Below are 24,197 nucleotides of genomic sequence, written 5' to 3' on the forward strand. Positions count from 1 at the left end.
GTACATGCCAACGTGGCGGCTGATGGCTCTATCCATCATGCTTTTTTTGATGATGGGTTTAACATGGTCTCTAGTTCTTTTCAGGAACTTACGCTTTGTTTTCCCAATGTAGAAGCCACCGCACCGACACTGGACTAAGTAAATAACCCCTGGAGTCTGGCAGGTGACCCTACATTGGATTGAATGCCATCTGCCGTTTGCATCTGGTTTTACAATCTACAAATTCACAGACATCACAAGACCCACAAGGGAAGGTGCCCCAATTGGTCTGTGTAGTTGGTGCCGATGTAGTTTCAAAATGACTGTGAACTAAGCGGTCCTTAAGGGAAGGAGCTCGTCTAAATGTTATTTCAGGAAGTTTCTTAATGTATTTTTTTGCAATTGGATCTGCTGACAAGAGTGGCCAGTATTTAGTCAGTATTTGTCTAATCTCCTTGTGTTGGCTTGAGTAACGGGTGATGACTTACTGTGTCAGATTGCATGGTCTGTTTATTCGAAAATATTAATGTATTTCTGGTTTTTGCATTGGCCCGGTTATATGCTTTTTTCAAACAGGCATGGCTGTAGCCTCGAACATTAGCATTGAACATGTAGCATTGAACCGTGAACCAGACCCATTTCTGCCTTGTTCATTGCTGGAGATAGGTTTTAAGAGGTAATGGAAAATATCTCTGTGGGGATACTTTTTTTAATTTATTTTATTTATTTTTCTAGTAAGAGATGTCAGACGTTGGTCTTCTCAACTATGGATTAATTGTGTCAGTCTCTAGGGGCAAAATCCTCATAATAGGGACAGAGACAGCAACAAAGATGATGAGGATTCTAAATCTTCTATGCTGTAAAAGGAAAAAAAAGGCTGAAATTCCACTATACGTTGAGCAGTATTGTTTCACAATTTGTTCATAATTTAGGAGCGTTATGTGGAAGTCCTTTGTATTTGTGGGTGAGATTCTCTGGCCAAGGTTTGTGAATTCAGCTGAAATCATGGCATTGCAGAAAAACACTGTCCTGGGAAAAAGGGAAGGATTTAAAATATGCTTTTAGGCCTTATTTTTCTCTTTTTGATTAATAAAGTTGTAATATTTGATAAAAATTTGAGTGCATTGAAAAGACACCAGTAATAAACAGCAGTAATTAATATCTACATGACATTACATCTTGCTTTAGATCAGTGTTGTTCTTTCCTGTTTTTATTTGGCAATCCAGGAAGAGCTTCCATAAATTCTGTATTTGGATGGACCTTTGTTGGCATCCATCCATTTAGGGCAGAGCGGACACAGACTCAGCCCGCTCTGCTCCATAGGCAGTCAGATGTAAACGGATATACACCTGACTGCCCTTTCATCCAACCAGATGGAGGAAAGGGATCTCCTTCCATTTGTTATTGGATTGGAGGTAGGCGGGGGTGTAAACGGACACAAGTCTGTTTTCATCTGCCACTCCATAGAGAAAAATTAAGGGTCTAATCTGATTTTCTTAAGTTATTATTTTTTTTTTCTTAGAGCAGACAAACCAATACACACACCTTTTCCCTGTCTTTTTACAAGTTAGGCAAAGTAAGCAATGTCCAAACATAGATTATAGAAGTATATCCGTAAATCATCATATCAAACACAGTAGGTACAGCGTATATGTAGATAGCAAAGTTGGAACATGATTGGTAAGAAAATTAGATAGATGCAAAAAGGGTGTGCAAACTACCATATTTTCCTTATGCAACAATAAAGATTACCTAAGCTCAAGACAGATTTGCTTCAGCTGTTAGAATATTACTTCAGTCTCCATGTTCTGTTGATATATACAGGGTAAAGAGAGCAATCTGCTTGTTGCAGAGTAGGCAAAGGTAGAACTTGGCCGTCTTGAGGCATTGTGTTGACTGCATACAAATTGTGTAAATTAAGTGGCCCTTATGTATTTAAGAGTGTGAACAGGCCGCATACTGGCACATGCTCATTCGACTTCATAAGTGTACACAACAGTCATATTTTAGGCATGTAGTGAAAACTTGGTTGACCATTGTTGATCAGTTGTAGTATTCATTTATTGGGTACACCTGTTAAATTGGTAACACAAATTGCTAATCAACCAAATACATGGCAGCAAATCAATGCATCTAGACGTGGTGAAGACGACTTGCTGAATTTCAAGCCCAGCATCAGAATGGGGATGAGAGGATTTAAGGGACTTTGAATGTGGCATGGTTGTTGGTGCCAGGCAGGCTGGTCTGGGTATTTCAAAAACTCTTGATCTACTGTGATTTTCATGCACAACCATCTCTAGGGTTTACAGAGAATGGTCCGAAAAAGAGAAAATATCCAGTAAACGGCAGTTGTGTGGACGAAAATGCCTTGTTGATGTCAGAGGAGAATGGGCAGACTGGTACGAGATGATGGGCAAAAGTAACTCTTATAACCACTCGTCACAACCAAGGTATGCAGAATACCATCTCTGAAGGCACAACACATCAAACCTTGAAGCAGATGGGCTACAGCAGCAGAAGTCCACACCGGGTGCCACTTCTGTCAGCTAAGAACTGGAAACTGAGACTACAATTCGCCCAGGCTCACCAAAATTGGATAATGGAAGAAGAGTGGAAAAACGTTGCCTGGTCTGATGAGTCTTGATTTCAGCTGCGACATTCAGATAGCAGGGTTAGAATTTTCCGTAAACCACATGAAAGCATGGATCCATCCTGCCTTGTATCAATGGTTCTGGCTGGTGGTGGTGGTGTAATGGTGTGGGGGATACTCTCTTGGCACACTTTGGGCCCCTTAGTGCCAATTGAGAATCATTTAAACACTACAGCCTACCTGAGTATTGTTGCTGACCATCTCCATCCCTTTATGACTACAGTGTACCCATCTTCTGATGGCTACTTCCAGCAGGATAATGCACCATGTCACAAAGATCAAATCATCTCAAACTGGTTACTTGAACATGACAATGAGGTCACTGTACTCCAGTGGCCTCCAGTCACCAGATCTCAATCCAATAGAGCACCTTAGGGATGTGGTGGAATGAGAGTTTCGCATCATGGATGTGCAACCGACAAATCTGCAGCAACTGTGTGATGCTATCATGTTAATATCTGAGGAATGTTTTTAACACCTTGTTGTCTATGCCTTGAAGAATTAGGGCAGTTCTGAGGGCAAAAGGGGGTCCGACCCTGGTACCAGAAAGGTGTACCTAATAAAGTGGTGTGTGTGTGTTCAATACTGGTATGAGTTGTCTTACTTAAGTGTGAAATATTAAGACATGTAGAGAATGTAACGGTGGACTGTGTAAAAGCATTATTGTGTATTCATATATTTCTAGTGTATCCTCCAAGTTTGACAAATATGTTTTTGGGTCAATTTCTTTAGCCATTTGTAAATAATTCCCTTTTTTTTTTTTTTGCAGAATTCTTATTGGAAAATGCTATTGACGAGCACATTTATTGAGACCTGACTTCTAATCACCGGTCATCCAGTCTGAGAAGAATATCATTCACATTGACTACATATAGCAAGGTAACCTTATGTCATGGCACAGTCCTGTTGCCTCCACTGACTACACATGGATCTTGTAAATGGCTTTCTGAAAAGCAGTTCTATCTATCTGAACATTTTGGTATAATCACTTGTCAACCGGGCCAGTTCTGACACTTCTCTCCTACATGTGAAAATCCTGTATTTTTTTTTTTTTTGCTAGAAAATTACTTGGAACCCCCAAACATTATATATATATATATATATATTCTTTTAGCAGAGGCTCCATAGAATAAAGTGGTGGGTTTTGCAATTTTTTGGCACTTGGTTTTTGCGCAGAGGTTTTTCAAATGCCTTTTTTTGGGAAAACATACACTTTTTTTAACAAGAAAAGGGGAAAACATACACTTTGATGAATTTTATTGCACACAAACATGATATAAAACCCCATTTTTGGTAAAATGTAAAAGATGTTACACCAATTAAATGAATACTAAACATCTCACACTTTAAAAAATTGCATATGCCTGTGGAATGGCACCAAACTATAGTATTGTTCTCACTCTGATGTTCGCGGCGATACCTCATATTTGGTGCAATCACCGATCACATTTACGTATGCGTTCTCATTTGCGCATAAGCACGGGGGCGGGGTGCGTTTAATGTTGATTTATTTTAATTTAAAGGTTTTTTTTTTTTTTTTTTTTTTTTTTTTTTACATGGTTTCCTTTCATTTCTTTTCTTTTCTTTTTTTTATTAACTTTATTGCTAAGGATGAACAACATCTCTTGTGACAACATCGGCCATGACAGGTCCTCTTTATGGAGAGTTCTGGGGTCTATTAGACCCCAAATCTCTCCTGTGTCCTCCAATGCAGCCGACCAGACACATATCGGTCTGATTGCTTTCACAGCTGCTAGTGGCCAGGTAAACAGAGGCGTAACTGGAAGTGCCAAAATCCTCGTCACTTCCGGTGTCTAGGGTCGCAGAGAGGGAGAAACAATGTCCGTTCCTCTGTCTCTGTTCTGTGTAGCCATCGCCGCCGGTCTGAGCGCTTCTGGGCTCCGCAATCGGACATGAGAGCACGGGAGAGGCAGCGGCAGGAGGGGGACCACATTCCGCTGCCCGCAGAAGTGATTGAGTGGCTGTAGAGTCACTCAAATTGCTTCTGCCCTAAAGGCAACCGCCGGCTGAAAATTTTAAAGCCAGGATTATGCCTGTAGCTGCAGGCATCATCCCGGTATAACCACTGTCAACCGAGGACATCATATGATGGCCTACAGTCTGCAAGTGGATAAAGAAATGCAGAGCAAAATGATGCATAAATAATACATTGCAGATTACTAGCCCTTAGATGTAGTGGCTGCATTAGTGTTATTTTTTTTTTTAAGCATATTTACTGTAAGTACAACTATATTCTACAGAACACCTCCTCCATACTAAAAGCAGAACTACAGTGCATCTGAGTACCCCAAACCAAAAATGCTATTTAACTTTTATAATATTTAAGGCAAACTCGCCTATCCATCCATATTATATATTTTTTTTTTTTTTTAGGTTAGAACATATAAAATATTCCCCAGTAAACTATTTGTTAAACTTCTTACCCCAGCGCTTACATATTTCAATGCTGCTGGCTCCTCTTCTCACCCTGCTGCTTCATTCAACTTCCCATCTTCACAGGAAAGGGTTAACAGTGGACAGTGCAGTCTCCAGCCAGTCTGTTGGCCTGGAGAAGGAAGAGGGGAGGAGCAGGAGAGTGCCTTACCATGCTAGACTTATGGGGTTGTGTGTTTCTACTGATGCACACAGTGTAGTTATACAACTCTAGTCCTTGCATTCAAGGGTGGCTCAATAGGATGCTGCAAGAGAAAAGAGCCACCCTGAAACGATAAACCTGAGCAGCGGTCATGGCACAAGCTTAAACTTGTACATAGGCAAGGATTAACAGATAAAGAAGCTGCATACTCATTAATGATTAAATCAGAATCTGAGAGTGTTTAACCATTTCCTGTCCACATGACATACCTATATGTCCTTGGATGAGAAGGTAATATCTCAGTTATAGCTGCAGCAATGATCGAGGGAACACTGCCTTTACTGGGCTCTCCCATCCCATCCGGGGGGAGGGTTCTGCTAAGAATGCCTATCTGATGCTGTATACAGAGTGAAAGTAACTGTCATTCATATTTCTATCTGTGATTTCAGACACCGGAAGCAATGAGGATTTCAGTTTGAAGTACACAAACAGGTACCGGCTTCTGAAAGCATCTGATCAAACTGATCTTGTTTTGGAGGCCAGCGGAGAGATATGGGGTTTAATATCTCCCAGATCGCTTCATAAAGAGGACCTGCCACGGCCCATACAATAGCAATAAAGTTGATCCAAAAAAAAATTGAAGGTGCAGTGTAAAAAAATTTAAATAACTGATAAAATGTAAAAAAATATAAAGGGCCCCTGTTCCCCTGTGCTTACTCGCAAATGCAAACACGCATGTAGGTCCAGTATACATACAAAAATGGTGATCACAACACACGCGTGAGGTATCGCCACAAATGTCTGCATTAATTCTAGCGCCAAACCTCCTGTGTAACTTTAAACTGGTACCCTGTAAAGGTTTTTCAAGCGTCACCTATGGAGATTTTTAGGTGTTTGGTGCCATTCCATGAGTGTACGCAGTTTTAAAGCATGTCATGTTGGGTATCTATTCAGTGTAACATCATCTATTATCAAATAAATTGGGTATTATATTGTGTTCGTGTTCACTAAAACTCATTAACCACTTTCCGCCCGCCATATAGCAATATGATGGCGACAAAGTGGTTTAGTTATCCTGATCGGACATCATATGACGTGATCAGGATAACAAGCCGGCGTGCGCCCCCCCGGGGGGATCGGAGGTGCTGTATGTCAGTCTGACACACCGCAACTCTGATTGTGGTATGGAACCTCTGACAGAGGCTTCTTACCACGTGATCAGCTGTGACCAATCACAGCTGATCATCGCGTGAACCAGTAAGTACCGGTAAAAGGCTTTCCTTGGTTCACGCTGACAGGGAGAGCCAATCTGCGACTCTCCCTGTTGGGGGGGGGGGGGGGATGTGCCCATCAACTGCCAATAAGTGCCCATCACCTTCCAGCCTGTGCCCCATAATAAATGCCTGCCAGTGCCAATCAGCGCCCCATCAGTAATGCCTGTCAGTGCCCTTCAGATGCCACTCAGTCATGCCTGCCAGTAGCTCCTCATCAGTGCTGCCTATCCAGTGCCGCCTATCTGTGCCCATCAGTTTTTTTTTTTTCAAAATGGTCGGTCTTTTTTTTGTTTATAGCGCAAAAAATAAAAATCGCAGAGGTGATCAAATGCACCAAAAGAAAGGTTTGTGGGAAGAAAATGATAAAAATGTAGTTTGGGTATAGTGCTGCATGACCGCGCAATTGTCATTCAAAGTGTGACAGCGCTGAAAGCTGAAAATTGTCCAGGGCAGGAAGGGGGAAAGTGCCTCGTATTGAAGTGGTTAAAGTGTGTTGTTTATTTTATTTTTTTTCTGATCATTTGTGTTTGATAAACCACTGCGCAAATATTGGGCAACATAACAAATTGCAACAACAATCATTTAGTTCTACAGAGTCTTTTGCTTAAAAAATATTTATAATATACACATATATAGTTTGGAGGTTCAAAGTAATTTTTCTAGCAAAAAAATTCTATTTTTTACATGTATGAGAGAATGGTAGAATTGGCCCAGACTGGAACTGGTTAGAAAACAGAGGGCTTTATATTACTTCAAGGTAAATGAGCATTTCATCAGAGTTTTCTTCAGAGTTTAAGCAAATTTACTTAAACTCTTGTTAAATGTCTATATTGGCCTTGTGGTGTTTTTCCCATCATGTATTAAAAATGGAAAACGGCAAGCTGCTCAGTCATTCTATAGCTATTATAGGAGGATGACATGGACATTTTTAGGGCCGAAACAAATAATCGATTATGAAAATAGTTGTCAATATAATATTAATCATTGTACAACAGAGAGCAACATGACTGATGTGTCATGTCTGTGTCATAAAGTATTGAAGACAGAAAATGAATAACCATGCCAAAAAAATGACAACACTGACAGTCTGAATATTTCTCTCAGTTCTTTTTTTTTTTTTTTTTTTTACTCCAACAAAAAAGTTATATTAACCGCTTGCCTCACGCCTCACGCAGATATAATGCGGCAGAAGGGCACGTGCAGGCAGAATCGCGTACCTGTACATTCCCCTTTAAGAGGCGGCCAGCGGGCGCGTGCGTCAAGCTCTGTTAGGGTCGGGTCGCGGGTCCCGCGGACTCGATTGCCGCGGGGATACCCGCGATCGCCTCACGGGGAGGAAGAACGGGGAGATGCTAATGTAAATGTCCTAGTGACAGTGTCACTGTTCTCTGCTCCCTGTCATCGGAGCAGAGATCAATGACGTGTCACACACAGCCCATCCCCCCTACAGTTAGAAACACGCCCCTAGGACACACTTAACCCTTACAATGCCACCTAGTGTTTAATCCCTTCACTGCCAGTGTCATTTACACAGGAATCACTGCATTTGTATAGCACTGATTGCTGTATAAATGACAATGGTCCCAAAAATGTGTGAAAAATGTCCAATGTGTCTGCCATAATGTCGCAGTCACAATAAAAATCGCTGATCGCCGCCATTTAAAAAAAAAAAAAAAAAAAATTTATAAAAATGCCATAAAACAATCCCCTATTTTGTAAACGCTATAACTTTTGCGCAAACCGATCAATAATCGCTTATTGCGATTTTTTTTTTTTTTTTTTTTTTTTTTCTTACCAAAAATATGTAGAAGAATACGTATCGGCCTAAACTGAGGAAAAAAATTGTTTTTTTTATATATTTTTGGGGGATATTTATTATAGCAAAAAGTAAAAAATAATGCTTTTTTTTCCAAAATTGTCACTCTTTTTTTGTTTATAGCGCAAAAAATAAAAAGCGCAGGGGTGATCAAATACCACCAAAAGAAAGCTCTATTTGTGGGAAAAAAAGGACGTCAATTTTGTTTGGGAGCCACGTCGCACGACCGCGCAGTTGTCAGTTAAAGCGACGCAGTGCCGAATTGCAAAAAGTGCTCTGGTCAGGAAGGGGGTAAATTCTTCCGGGGCTGAAATGGTTAAATGAAGATTGGTAGACAGCCATTTGCAGTGTTACATTAAAGTACATAACAAAACGAGCATAGAACAAAAACGTACCACAGTAAACGCTACACTTCCACATCAGATAATACCCCCTTTTATCCTGTCTAAACTGTTCCTCATTCCACATTCAGTCCCAGAAGCCTATCTATGACCAAGTCCACCGGGCCAAGCCCTGGTGTAGCCAACCATGGAGCCCACAATCTCTCGTATTTCCATGTGCTCCCCCTATGTTGGTATATAAGTTTCTCCATACATAATAGTTCCTCGATATTATGGATCCATTCTCTTCTTGATGGGGGATCTTCTGACCTCCAATGCACCATAATCAGTTTCCTGGCCTGGAAAAGTACTCTATGAATGGCCTCTCTAGTATACACCTCCCAGTCATATTCTTCCAATGCTCCCAATAGGCAAGCTCTCGGGTCCAGAGGTAAAGAAATACAGAATTAACGGTATTCCCCATTCCAGCCCAATAAGTATGCAGTTTGGGGCTTTGCCACAAAAGGTGAATAAAGTCGCCATGATCACGTTTACACCTTGTGCATGTGGCCTCATCCTGCAAGTTCATCAGCTGCAGTCTGTGTGGTGTGTAGTACACCCTCAGTATGATATACAGCTGAGTAAAGCATGTGCTACGTTCAATGAACAGATGCTCACCGCCTGAAATATCTCCTCCCATCCATCTGGCCTACATCCCTCTCCCACCTCTCCCTTACTTTCAGGGGATGCTTCCCCAAGTAGGATTGTAAAAGTATGGCATAACATTGGGAAAAAAAAAACCCTTAGATGAGTCAGCATCCCTGATGAGGCAAAACACTGGGGTCAGTGAAAGATGCCACTCCGAGGATTTACTCTGTGCCTTAACTGTATGCTGGAGCTGTAAATAGTAAAAGTGCATTGAAGTCGGAAACTTATATTCCACCTGTAATGCTATGAGGGTCCAGAGCACTCCATTTCGAAATATGTGCTTAAGGTGTGTAACCCCGTAGGATTTCCACCGGGCCCCAGCCTGCAGTTTGGCCAATTCAGTGTAAGTATCGATAAACCAAATAGGGCTATAGTCAGTGTATCCATCGGCCTGCTGGATGTATTTGCACTTGTTCCACACCTTTTGAATGAGACTGTATGTTGGGTACTTTTTATGCGGCTTTGCAAAATCCAGAGCTTCCAGTGCCATCAGAATGGGACCCCTACCAATGGTTTAGAGAATAATTGCCTGGGAAGAACCACCTGGCTTGTGTGTGGGCTCCCCTTCAGCTTTGAATATACCAATAAGGTGTTGCAGCTGTGCAGCCAAGTAATACAACCACAGGTTGGGCAATGCAAGCCCACCATCCTCTTTGGAGATATTCTAGCTTGATCCTAGGTGGTCTATCCTTCCGGAAGATAGAGTTCACTATTCTAAAGATTTTTAAAGGGACAACCACTGGGGCATTGTGAAGACAGTAAAGCAGTTGTGGCATGAGAATCATTTTTTATCAAGTTCACCTTGCCCGCCACCGATAGACTGAGGTTTTTCCACGTTTTGACCCTTTACGTAAACCTTTGAAGTAAAGGTGAAATGTTTCGATGGCTAAAATTCCGTGGGTTTGAGGTAACCTGGATCCCCAAGTACTTGAAGGATGTAGTAATGGGTATTGGACATGAAGAGGCAATTGATTATGTAGCATCCCCATCCAGCAGTAGCAAAGCAGATTTTGTCCAGTTGATATGCAAACCAGAAAAAGTACCAAATTTTGTTATGGTTATCATGGCCTCCCGCAGTGAAGTGGCAGTATATCCCAGCATGAGTAATGTGTTGTCGGCATATAACATCACTTTTTCCTGCAGGTTGCCATAACAAAATCCTATAATATGTGGGTTAGCCCTGATGGCCAAAGGCTTGATAACCAGTGCAAAAAGAAGAGGGGACAGCAGGCAGCCTTGCCTCGTCCCCCTTCTCAACGCAAAATTATGCCAATAATAGTAGCCCCCGGCTGTCTGTACAGCAAGCGTACCCAAGATATGTACACAGGCCCGAACCCAAACTGCTCCAACACTACCCACAGGTAATTCCAGTCTATGCTATCAAATACCTTTTGTGACATCTAGTGACAGCAGAGCCCTGCTCCCCAAATTGTCCGCTGCGGATTGCAGATTCAGAAATAACCTTCTTAAATTAATGGCTGTGGACTTGTTGGGCATGAAGCCTGCCTGATCATCATGTACAAGGGAGGTAATAACTCTATTCAGCCGTATTGCCAACACCTTTGCCAGGATCTTGACGTCGCTTTGCAGCAACGAAATTGGTCGATAGGATCCCGGGTCTACTGGATCCTTACCCGGCTTAAGAAGTAATATGATGTTTGCTTTCCACATGGATGGTGGAAGAACTCCCCCCTCCAGGGCTACATTAAAGACCTGTAGCAAACGTGGTAGCAAGACAGTAGAGTACTGTTTATATATTTCCATAGGGATCCCATCCTCTCCCGGCGCCTTGCAGTTGGGAAACAAACCGACTGCCTCCTGAAGTTCTTCTACGGTAAGTGGGGCTTCCAACCCCTCCCTCTGGCCTGCTGTCAGTTTAGGGAATGCCATGTGTTGAAGGTATTAGTTTAGGTCAGGGATATGCAATTAGCGGACTTCCAGCTGTTGCAGAACTACAAGTCCCATGAGGCATAGCAAGACTCTGACAGCCACAAGCATGACACCCAGAGGCATGATGGGACTTGTATTTTTGCAACAGCTGGAGGCCCGCTAATTGCATATCCCTGGTCTAGGTCTTGCTGCATTAAAGCATTGCCAGAGCAGTACAAGGATTCATAGTGAAATTGTGTTGACAAGGGGTATGGCGCTTCCTATGGGGTAATGTATGGGAGGGGTGGTTTGTTGTATTCACAGGTGGTTTCCCCCAATATAATCCTAATAGAGGTACCTAGTACCCGCAGGGAAACTTAGTTACCATAAATATATATGTCTGTCTGTACCTGCACACATATATATATATATATATATATATATATATATATATACACGTGCACCCGTATATATCAGCAGAGATAAATAATAGTTGTGGACAAGGAACTGTCTTCAGTGGTGGTTCACTCAGAACCCTATATTAAGGGGTGTGAGCTAGGACCCCTACAGCTGTGATAGGTCTGCACCATATGCCACCACAAAGTGAAATAGCTATGCCGTATATGTGTAAGACATGTATATACTCTACTACTGCAAAATAATCCAAACAATAAATATAAATAAACTCTGCTTAAACAGTGCGAAATAAACATATATAAAAGTATGTTGCCAAACTGTTACATATTCTAATCAAAATTGGTGCAAGTAAACATATTATAATCAAAATTAGTGCAAAGAAAACCCAGTTAACAGTTTTTCGGTGATTATAGTCCTTAAAGTGAAATAACTTGTTCAGACCCAGTGTTCCAAGCAATTTCGTGACTTGAGTGCTCTCGGATATTTCAAGTCACGAAATTGCTTGGAACACTTACAACAACCTTGCCAAGGGGGTACTCCTGGAGAGGGCAGAGGTGCTAGGGGCTGGGTGTCTATCCAAGACAGGATCTAGACAGCAATTAAAATCCCCAATGACAAGTAATGGGACATCTGGTCTGCCATCCACGTAGGAAATTAAGAACCAAAGCACCGTTTCCGTAAATGGATAAGGGATGTATACACAAGCTAATATACAGGTTAGTGCACCAAACGACAGTGAATAAACACAAAACGCCCTTCCGGGTCCACTTTGGTGTTGAGCTCCTGGTAGTCCAAGGACCCATGAATCAGAACACTCTCACCCCTTGAATAGGAGGTGTGAGTGGAGTGATATGCCCTTCCCACCCAGTTGTATTGTAGACATCTCATCATCTCCTCAGTCAAGTGGGTTTCCTGAAAACAAAACACCCCTGGGTTAAATCTTTTGAGGCACATAAATATTTTGGTTCTTTTAAGAGGCGAGTGGAGCCCCCTCACATTCCAGGACAATATAGGAATCCCTGCCATTCATAATGCCCTGTACACACGATCGGACATTCCGACAACAAAATCCATCGGATTTTTCCTGACGGATTTTGGGCCAAACTTGTCTTGCATTCACACGGCCGCAAAAGTTGTCGGAAAATCCGATCGCTCTAAACGCGGTGACGTAAAACACGTATGTCCTGACTATAAACTGGGCAGTAGCCAATAGCTTTCGTCTCTTAATTTATTCTGAGCATGCGTGGCACTTTGTGCATCGGATTTGTGTGCACACAATCGGAATTTAAACGATGGGATTTTGTTGTCGGAAAATTTTATAACCTACACTGTATAAACTATAAACTTTTTGTGTGTCGGAAAATTCCAACGGAAAAAGTCAGATGGAGCCCACACACGATCGGAATTTCCGACACAATCCGATCGCACTTTTTCCATCGGAAAATCTGACTGTGTGTACAGGGCATTAGGGTGAGTCAGTGTTACAAGCTAGTGTGTTGACGGCGGCACAGAGTACCATCAGGATAGGCAATGCCCTGAGTGCAACTTGTATCTTCTATATTGTCCAACCAAATCTTCATCTGTGTCAAAAGCGCTGGGAGAACTCCAGCTGAAGAAAAAGTTTTTCAAGAATTGCAAACCAAACTTGCCATTGTTCGTCTTGCTCCACCAACAGGGCAGCGTGGGACATTGCAACTTCAGTCAAGCGCATAGGCGCAAACAGTGTCAAAGATTGTAAATCCACAATAAGATTTCTGTAGCTCTCATCTTGGTCTGCTGAAATATTATGTCCCCCAGCCAGAGGGCATCCGTAGAACAAGTGTAAAGAATTCCCTCGCAATGATATTAAGTAGTGAAGATGGGTTATAACTTGGGTTCCATACTAGAGCCAGGGATCAGGCATCAATCCTCCTCCCCTTCTTGCCCCCGCTGTTTCAGTGCCTGCTTATTGCAGTCCAGCCAGTTGGAGGCATCTTTGGCCGACTCAAAAAAAAATTGCGCCTGACCTCTCACAGTAACTCAGAGTTTAGCAGGATATAACATAGGGCAATTTTGTAGGAGCCGAAGTTGGCGTTTCACATCAAAGAATGTGGCCCTGAACCCCCGCCGAGAAATCAGGATAAAAGGACACCCTGGTGCCATTATGCTGAATGTTAGTTTGTTCCCTTGCCTGTCGCAGCACGGTTTCTCTGTCACGGTTGTGAAGCAATCTCGCCAACATGGGTTTAGGTGGCCCCCCAGGTTGGGGTGAGCGAGAGGGCACTCTATGAGCGCGTTCCACTGCAAAAAGGGAAGAGAAAACATTCTTGCCAAATATGTCAAGCAACCAACTTTCCACAAATGCTGAAGGGTATCTGACTTTCACCCTTTCAGGGAGACCTACTATGCAAATGTTATTGTGTCTGAGATGATTCTCCAAATCTTTCGCTCTATCGTTGGCTTCCTTCGCCATTTGGTATGCTAAGTTGGTATCCCTTGCAATGGGGGGGTAATTGATCCTCAATTTCAATGACTCTGCTTTCCATGGCTGTGGTGCGCTCCCAGATTTTTCGTAAGTCCTGTCACAGCAGTGACGCTTCTTCCCGCATGCCTCCAAATTGCTCCTTCATAGTGTTTACAGAGGCATTACATATGTTCACTGCCCTGAGGATGTCTGCCAGAGTGGGCTGAGCTGGGTCATTTTTGTCTGGGTTGTTTTGGACCTAGGCTATAGAATCAGCCTGATCTGTCTCCTCATCCCCACTGAGTGCAGCTAAGATGGCCGCCTGTGCTTGTGTCCCAGAGAGGCTAGGCTCTGTGTGCAGTAAGTGTCCAGCTTTGTCGGACCCCGTGAGCCCATTCATCTTCTGGGTGTAATACACTATATCTCTGGGGACCTCCTTACCCTGTGTCTTTGGGCTGAGGGCTTGCGGGGGTTCCACAGAGATCCCGGGATCAGTGGCAAGCTACATATGGCAGGGAAAAGGCTGGGGGGAGGATCGGTAATGGATCAGTCACAGGAGCTGTGAGAGATGTCATCTCATGTCGGCCACACCCCCCCTCTCTCAGTTCTCTACACCGGTCTTGATTAAATATAGAGTCTTCCGTTATTTTATTGTTAGGCACACACTTAACCCCTCAATTCACCCAGAGTTGTTAACCCCTTCCCAGCCAGTGTCATTAGCCGCACTTCACATCCCCACTACAAGTCGCTAATCACCACCATTACTAGTGTATGTGTGTGTGTGTGTATATATATTATAATATAATTATGTGTATATATATATATATATATATATATATATATATATATATATATATATATATATATATATATCCAGTGTATATTTACCATAGTTTGTAGACATTTATAATTTTCACACAAACCAATCAATATACACTTATTGGGATTTATTTATTTATTTTTTTTACCAGAGACCTGTAGCAGAATACATTTTGCCTTTTTTTTTTTTTTTTTTTTATTGGATAGGTTTTATAGCAGAAAGTAAAAAATATATATATATTTTTTTTTTCTCCAAAAATGTCAGTCTTTTTTCGTTTCTGTAATATAAAGTAAACAAAACGCAGAGGTGATCAAATCCCACCAAAAGAAAGCTCTGTTTGTGAAAAAAATTATATAAATTTAATTTGTGTACAGGGTTTTGTGACCGCGCAATTAACCAGTTAAAGTAGCGCAGTTGGCTCCCGCTGCTGTCAGTCACAGCCAGTGAGCCAATCAGGAGAGGGCAGGGCCAAACCACTTCTCCGTGTGTGTGCCTGCTTGGGTGCCCCCCATATTTTTTTTTTGGATATGTATTATAGCAGAAAGTAAAAAAATATTGTGATTTTTTTTCCCCCAAAATTGTCGGTCTTTTGTTTATACAAAAAATAAAAGTACCACCAAAAGAAAGCTCTATTTGTGTACAGTGTCGCACGACGTCGCACTGATTGTCAGTTATAGTAACGTGGTACCATATCGCAAAAAAATGGCCATTAAGGGGGTAAATCCTTCAGGGGCTGAAGTGGTTAATATTACTTTAAGCAAACAGTGGCTAATATCCTTGTTACGGTTCGCCTGAAGCTTTATTTTGCTGTTTTTGGTATTAGGCCTCATGCACATGAGACGCTGTTAAACGCACGTTCAGAGGCAGTTGGACACTTTTTTCAACTGCCCCTGAACCCATTCAATGTTATCCTACAGTGGCTTGCGAAAGTATTCGGCCCCCTTGAACTTTTCAACCTTTTGCCACATTTCAGGCTTCAAACATAAAGATATAAAATTTTTATTTTTTGTGAAGAATCACCAACAAGTGGGACACAATTGTGAAGTGGAACGAAATCTTTTGGATTTTTGAAACTTTTTTAACTAATAAAAAAATGAAAAGTGGGGCGTGCAAAATTATTCGGCCCCCTTGCGTTAATACTTTGTAGAGCCACCTTTTGCTGCGATTACAGCTGCAAGTCGCTTGGGGTATGTCTCTATCAGTTTTGCACATCGAGAGACTGAAATTCTTGCCCATTCTTCCTTGCAAAACAGCTCGAGCTCAGTGAGGTTGGATGGAGAGCGTTTGTGAACAGCAGTTTTCAGCTCTTTCCACAGATTCTCGATTGGATTCAGGTCTGGACTTTGACTTGGCCATTCTAACACCTGGATACGTTTATTTGTGAACCATTCCTTTGTAGATTTTGCTGTATGTTTGGGATCATTGTCTTGTTGGAAGATAAATCTCCGTCCCAGTTTCAGGTCTTTTGCAGACTCCAACAGGTTTTCATCCAGAATGGTCCTGTATTTGGCTGCATCCATCTTCCCCTCAATTTTAACCATCTTCCCTGTCCCTGCTGAAGAAAAGCAGGCCCAAACCATGATGCTGCCACCATCATGTTTGACAGTGGGGATGGTGTGTTGAGTGTGATGAGCTGTGTTGCTTTTACACCAAACATATCATTTTGCATTGTGGCCAAAAAGTTGGATTTTGGTTTCATTGGACCAGAGCACCTTCTTCCACATGTTTGGTGTGTCTCCCAGGTGGCTTGTGGCAAACTTTAGACGAGACTTTTTATGGATATCTTTGAGAAATGGCTTTCTTCTTGCCACTCTTCCATAAAGGCCAGATTTGTGCAGTGTTCAACTGATTGTTGTCCTATGGACAGACTCTCCCACCTCAGCTGTAGTTCTCTGCAGTTCATCCAGAGTGATCATGGGCCTCTTGGCTGCATCTCTGATCAGTCTTCTCCTTGTCTGAGCTGAAAGTGTAGAGGGACAGCCAGGTCTTGGTAGATTTGCAGTGGTCTGATACCCCTTCCATTTCAAAATGATCGCTTGCACAGTGCTCCTTGGGATGTTTAAAGCTTGGGAAATCTTTTTGTATCCAAATCCGGCTTTAAACTTCTCCACAACAGTATTACGGACCTGCCTGGTGTGTTCCTTAGTCTTCATGATGCTCTCTGCGCTTTCAACAGAACCCTGAGACTATCACAGAGCAGGTGCATTTATACAGAGACTTGATTACACACAGGTGGATTCTATTTATCACCATCAGTCATTTAGGACAACATTGGATCATTCAGAGATCCTCGCTGAACTTCTGGAGTGAGTTTGCTGCACTGAAAGTAAAGGGGCCGAATAATTTTGCACGCACCACTTTTCAGTTTTTTAATTGCTAAAAAAGTTTAAAATATCCAATAGATTTTGTTCCACTTCACAATTGTGTCCCACTTGTTGGTGATTCTTCACAAAAAATTTAAATTTTATATCTTTATGTTTGAAGCCTGAAATGTGGCAAAAGGTTGAAAAGTTCAAGGGGGCCGAATACTTTCGCAAGCCACTGTATGTGTCCATGTACACAGTCTCGTTTTTTGGCGTTTTTAGGCTGTTGCGTTTAATCTCGTCTTTCCAGAAGCAAAAAAATGGGTTCAGACGCAAAAGCTTTCCACGTTTCAGACGTCAAACGCGGCTAAACACTGTTACTGCGTTTGCGTTTTATAAGTGTTTTTAAAGGAACACTTTACGACCCGACTGTGGGGCCCCGTATCTCGGGGCCACTTGGTGCTAGGAACCCCAAATTTGGTGCGCTAACAGTTGGACTAACACTATAACATATCCAAATTTGGGGTTCCTAGCACCAAGTGGCCCCAAGATATGGGACCCCAAAGTCGGGTCGGAAAATGTCATTCTCTGCTGCAGAAGTGCTTGACATTTTGCGACCCCACTTTGGGGCCCCATATCTCGGGGCCACTAGAAACCCCAAATTTGGATATGTTGTAGTGCTAGTTCCACTGTGTTAACACACCAAATTTGGGGTTCCTAGCACTAAGTGGTCCCCAGATACGGGGCCCCAAAGTTGGGTCGCAAAATGTCATTCTCTGCTCTGCAGACGCTTCTAGACGCAAACGCGGCATGCAAACGCGGCATAACGTGCGTTTCTAAACGCCGGTTTCAGTTTTTAAAAACGTGTTTAGCAGAGTTTGCACCGGTGTTTCGTGTGCATGAGGCCTTACTTGTGAACTTTGTTTGCTCCTGGATGTTATTTGCTCAAATTGGTAGCTGCCTGGTCATGATTACGCCAGCAGAAAGTAAACATGAGGAAGGACTGCTGTAAAAAAAGAGAGAAACTCATAAGATTAGGCTGATTTATTTTACTGGATGTCCTGGTTAAATATTAGAGATGTAGTTTTAGTTTGTTGCCTAAGTAATGGCTTATCCTGCATGTTTTAGAATTCAGTGCCAGTTTTTTTTCTTATTAATCACAAATAAACCGTTTTTTTGTTTTTGTTTTAGACCTGTTTACTAATTTGCACCCTCCAATTTTTTTTCAGACCAGCATACAAATGTCTCCTACAAAGCTAAAGTGTGGCATTTTCTGCTCTTTTCCATAAGCTGCCATAAGATGAGCTCCATTACTGACAGGTAATATCATTCATAGAAGCTTTCTTGTGTCTGGCAGTGTGTGACGTGATTTTGTTAAAACGGACCAGTTGCCAAAAAAGTTGTGTTTCTGGAACCACCAGTTTTCTACACTTCAGTTCAAATCAGAGCTGCACAATTAATCGTTAACAAATCGTGATGTCGATTCAACCCTCCTCACGATCTTAATCTGGAATTTCCACGATTCAGTGCAGAGCCGTTCTCTGATCAGAGCTGACAGCTGTCAAAAAAAAAAGGCAGCCAGCAAAGTTTATCACAACATTGCTCAGCGTTGAGATACATTGTTTTTTTTTATCATTTGCGCCGATCGGCGCTCTGAAACGGGTATATAGCTGCATTATTTTTATAAGGCACAGACACAGGGGCACATTACATGATTAAACAGAGAGGATGGTGTAAAAATGTGTGTAATTTCAGCAGCAGGGGGAAGGGACGGGGAGTAGAGCGGCATGGACACGGAGCTGACCGGCAAGGAGGGGGGAGAGGACAGAGGAGAGCACAGATGAGAGAGCGGATGACGGAGGCACGTAAACTGATCATGGTGTCAGGGCTCAGCAGCCATGATACACCGTGGTTGGTTTACAAAGGGTAGGGCAGAACCAGGCAGAATCAGCCAGATGTTACAGGGGACCAAATGACACAGCACAAGCACTGTGCTGTATAACATGCTTTAATTGAACAGGATCCTTGTTGACCTAAAAAAAAAAAAAAAAACCCTTTAAAGACTAAGACTGGGTTTACACCTATGCGAATTGGATGCGGGTTTCTCCGCATCCTATTTGCATAGCAGGAGATTGTGACCGGCTCTCTATGGAGCCGGTTCACACATCTCCTCAGCGGCTCTGGTGCCAGTTGCACAGGAGTCCTGTGCGTTTTTTGGTCCATTTCAGTTCCAAATACAGCCAAAAATTCAGGCTGAAATTAGACCTGTAATGGTGCATGGAGACGTACAGGACTCCTGCTGTGAGCCTCTCTGTGCTCCAGTCTGAACCCAGCCTAAGCATTTTTCTGACATTTTTTGCTTACAAGTTGAAATCTGTATTCTTTGCTAGAAAATTACATAGCACCCCCAAACATTCTATAGATTTTTTTTTTAGCAGAGACCCTGAAGAATAAAATGACAGTTGTTGCAATATTTTGTGTCGCACTGTATTTGCACCGTGGTCTTTCAAAAGCTATTTTTTGGGAAAAAAACACTTCAATGAATTAAAAAAAGCTAAACAGTAAAGTTAGCACAATTCTTTTGTATAATGTGAAAGATATTACGCCAAGAATCGCGAAAGAGTTGTGATCTTTATTCTAAGCAAAAAAAACGTGATTCTCATTTTATCCAGAATCATGCAGCTCTAGTTCAACTACACAATTAATAAGTGGCTTATCCAATGTGGTTTAGGTTTCTTACCTACTTATTATTAACTCTTTTTGTAATTTTATTTTAAAGTGGAACTACACTCCAGCTGAGCACCACAAATCAAAAACGCCATTTAATTCATTTGTAATATTCAAAGCAAACTCACCCTTCCGTCCATGTTTCCATGCTTCCATGCTTTATTTTGCCAGGAAATCACTTTTATAAAACACCCCCTAGCATTGCTGGCCATTTAGTAAGGGCAAATTATTCACGTATGCATTTACTTCCTGGAGTCCATCTACCCTTAACTCAAAAAAAAAACTTTTAGGAGGGAAGTTTAAGGGAAAAAAACTTACATTTAAATGCCCATCATTGCAGCCTTCTCAGTGCAGCCATGTCAGTGCAGCCATGTCAGTGCAGCCATGTCAGTGCAGCCATGTCAGTGCAGCCATGTCAGTGCAGCCTTGTCAGTGCAGCCTTGTCAGTGCAGCCTTGTCAGTGCAGCCTTGTCAGTGCAGCCTTGTCAGTGCAGCCTTGTCAGTGCAGCCTTGTCAGTGCAGCCTTGTCAGTGCAGCCTTGTCAGTGCAGCCTTGTCAGTGCAGCCTTGTCAGTGCAGCCTTGTCAGTGCAGCCTTGCCCCAGTGCAGCCTTGCAGCTCGCAGTTTGAAAATCCTGTGATCCCCTGCGATCCTGAGCTTCAAAATCGCCGACCGTGATTTGAAAATGGCGCCGCCGGCGCCGAAATACACAGAGACAGTCCTCGGCTCTTCTCGGCGGCTCTCGTTCACTTTCGGCTCCACTCGTAGTCCCGCCCGGGATGGGCGTGACTGTGAGCAGAGCTATCCGAACCTAGCCGAGTACACTCGGCTAGGTTCGGGCGGCGCTCGAGTGAAGCCGAAAAGAGCCGAGGACCGGCTCTGTGTATTTCGGCGCCGGCGGCGACATTTTCAAATCGCGGTTGGCGATTTTGAAGCTCAGGATCGCAGTGGATCGGCTTATAAAACGCACCCGTGATTTTCCCCTGATTTTAAGGGGAAAAAAGTGCGTGTTATACGCCGATAAATACTTTCATATCTTTTTACTAATGCTAGCAGCATAAGATTTAAAAAGTGTCAATGGTGATAAAGTGAATTTCTGATTTAAGTTTTTGCAGTCATAAGGCACAAAAAAAGTTACAGAGAGCAGTGTTTCTAATCCATTTAAATATGGTAATATAATGCCATGACACATTAACAATTCAGTGGATTCTTTGATTTTGTTAATTTTTTAATAACCAAAAGCCATTTACTGGGGGGGGTGTAGTTTGTTTCCAATATATTAGCACATTTTTGCTGCATTCAGCAAATAGGGATTGTTTTAAAAAGTTTTAGCAGCATCAATCTCCAGAGAAGGTGGAAACTGCAGCCTTATCAGTCGGTTGGATATCTATCAGTTGAAAAATATAGTATTTACCTGAGCAGATTCAAAAGATCTGTTAAAGGTAACCCTCACCTATCTCCAGCAAAGCTAGCACTGCAGGAAAAATGTGGGAAAGGTTTTGGGGACCCTATACCAATGCAAGAGGATCTTAAAGCGTTCATTGTGCGATATGAGGTCTCCAGAACTAGAATACTGTGTCCAGTTCTGGAGAGGTCAATTACAAAAATATATTGATAAAATAGATTGAGTCCAGTGACGGGTAACAAAAATGGTGAAAGGTCTGGGGGATAAAACATATCGTGAGCGACTTCAAGAACTTAATATGTACAGTATAGAGGTAAGAAGGGAAAGGGAGACATGATTGAAACCTTTAACCACTTGCCAACCGGGCCATAGCTGAAAAAACGGCTACAGCGCAGTCGCATAATTTTGGGAGGGCGTACTATAACGTCCTCCCAGAATCGTGCTCCCGTATGCCCCCTGGGATGCGCACCTGGGAATGTCCGTGACCATCTGTTCTCCCAGACCCGGCGTGTCACGGATTGGGGTAAAGGGCCAATGACAGCGGCCCTTTACCACGTGATCACGCAGTCCAATGACGGCGTGATCACTTGTAAACAAACCGGAGCATGTCCAGTTCGGCTCCTCCCCTCTCCTTATGCCGATCGGTACAGCCTGTGAGGAGGGGTTGGAGCCAGTGCAGCAGCGCTGATCTGTATCTATCCCTGGCTCATCCATCCACATTCATGCTCCATCCCTGGCTCATCCATCCACATTCATACTCATCCTGGCTCATCCATCCTCATACATGCTCCATCCCTGGCTCATTCATTCACATTTATGCTCATCCATGCTCCATCCCTGGCTCATCCATTCACATTCATGCTCATCCATCCACATTCATGCTCATCCATGCTCATCCACCCCCATCCATGGCTCATCCGTGCCACGTCGGTGCCACAGCCATGCCACTACAGTGCCCATCAGTGCCTCACAAAAGTGTAATAGCTTGTCAAATTAGACTTGAAATGTATGTCCCTAGAACACCTGACGGTGCTCCCTGCATGTTGGGCCTTTGTGGCCAGGCTGTGTAAAAGTCTCACACATGTGGCATCGCCATACTCCGGAGTAGCAGAATATATTTTGGGGTGTAATTTTTGCTATGTACATGCTATGTGTTAGAAATATCTTATAAATTGACAACTTTGTGTTAAAAAAAAATAATAATAATAATGCGTTTTTCATTTTCTTTACACATTTTTCCAAAAACTTATGGAAAAAAATGACATGTTGAAAAGACTCATTTGCCTCATAGAATATATGTTGGGGTGTTTACTTTCTAAAATTTGGTCATTTTTTGGGTGTTTCCATTGTCCTGGTGCTCAAAAGTGTAAGAGGTAGTCAAGAAATGCTATGTGTAATTTATGCTCCTAGAATGCCTGATGGTTCTCCTTGCATGTTGGGCCTCTGTATGTGGACAGGCTGTGTAAAAGTCTCACACATGTGGTATCGCCATACTCAGGAGGAGTAGTAAAATGTGTTTTGGGGTATATTTGAAAGTATGCATATGCTGTGTGTGAGAAATACCTTGTTATGACAATTTTGTGAATAAAAGACGAAAAAAAGGGGTCATTTGGGGGGTATTTGTACTTTCCTGGCTTGTTAAGGTCTCAAGAAATTAGATAAGACATCAGTACACAAGGTGTGATCGGATGTGATCAATTTTCAATGATTGGCACCATAGCTTGTAAAGGGAATGTGGGACATTAAATGAGGCAATTGACTTGGAGGTAGAGTGGTTGGTAAAAATTATTTATCTGTAACAATAATATAAAACAGATAAAGTATTTTCATATATCTGCACATACACATGGCATAAACCTAATAGATACATATATGTCAACTTGGCAGCACATAAGAGATATAGTAAGTATAGTAAAGTATAATACAAGGTATTTCCTTTTAGCAGGCATTGGTAGATATAGATATATACAGTGAATAGGTAGTGAGCCAGGCTCGACTGAGCACCCCATGGAAACTCACTACCTATTCACTGGCCCATATATATCTTTTATATATTTAAAATTCATTAAGTAGTATGTAACCCCTCATGTGTATGGGCATCTATCTTACAGCAGCTCTTTTTCATATGGGTTACCAATGCCTACTAATAGGAAATCCCTTGTATTATACTTTATTAATATTGACTATATCTCTTATGTGCTGCCAAGTTGACATATATGTATCTATTACGTTTATGCCATTTGTATGTGCAGATTTATATTTTTTTTATCTGTTTTATATTCTTGTTACAAATAAATATTGTTTACCAACCACTCTACCTCCACAAGTCAATTGCCTCATTTAAAGTCCCACATTCCCTTTTTCTGTTTACGTACTCGTACCCGGGATGGAGGTACATATAATGTGCCTCATTTAAAGTCCCAAACAACCCCCCCTCTTGATTATATGCAACAGGGATGGAGGCAATTGATTTTTTGGATTGGCAGTGTTCCCCTGCCGTCCATGTGCAAGGTCTGTCTTGGTTGGTAGTGCACCTTATTTAGGGTCCACACACTTGAGACATCTACTATGACATGTCTATGGCACTTGGCGGTATACCTGACATTGTACTATAAGTATAAATTAATTTGATCAACAAAACTTTTAAATAATAATGACATATGCAATATCTGTATTAGATGTACTATTTGATACCATGCCCATTTTTTCTAATTATTTATATATCAAAAAATATTTTCCTACTGGGCCTCTGTTGTTCTATATGACTCCATCCACACTGAGGCTGGTCGGGGATGCGGCGTGCCCCTTTTCTTGTCTTGATTCCAGAGCTGCGATGCGCAGCAAAGCTTCCCTTCTGAGTCTCTTTTGAG

The 24,197-nt window shown here is 42.2% G+C and overlaps 1 protein-coding gene across 3 annotated transcripts in view; it reads left to right on the top strand.

The window, feature by feature from the left end:
* CLOCK (clock circadian regulator) overlaps window positions 1-24,197 on the top strand; it is a 204,367-nt gene that overhangs the window by 97,250 nt on the left and 82,920 nt on the right. For all 3 annotated transcript variants that reach the window (XM_073608429.1, XM_073608431.1, XM_073608430.1), the window contains 2 exons: window positions 3,400-3,509; window positions 18,426-18,516. In XM_073608429.1, the coding sequence (XP_073464530.1) occupies window positions 18,497-18,516 (20 nt within the window). In that variant the 5' untranslated portion in view covers window positions 3,400-3,509; window positions 18,426-18,496. The remainder of the gene's footprint in view (window positions 1-3,399; window positions 3,510-18,425; window positions 18,517-24,197) is intronic.

The sequence above is a fragment of the Aquarana catesbeiana genome, linkage group LG01 (genome assembly GCF_042186555.1).
Source record: "Aquarana catesbeiana isolate 2022-GZ linkage group LG01, ASM4218655v1, whole genome shotgun sequence".
NCBI lineage: Eukaryota > Metazoa > Chordata > Amphibia > Anura > Ranidae > Aquarana > Aquarana catesbeiana.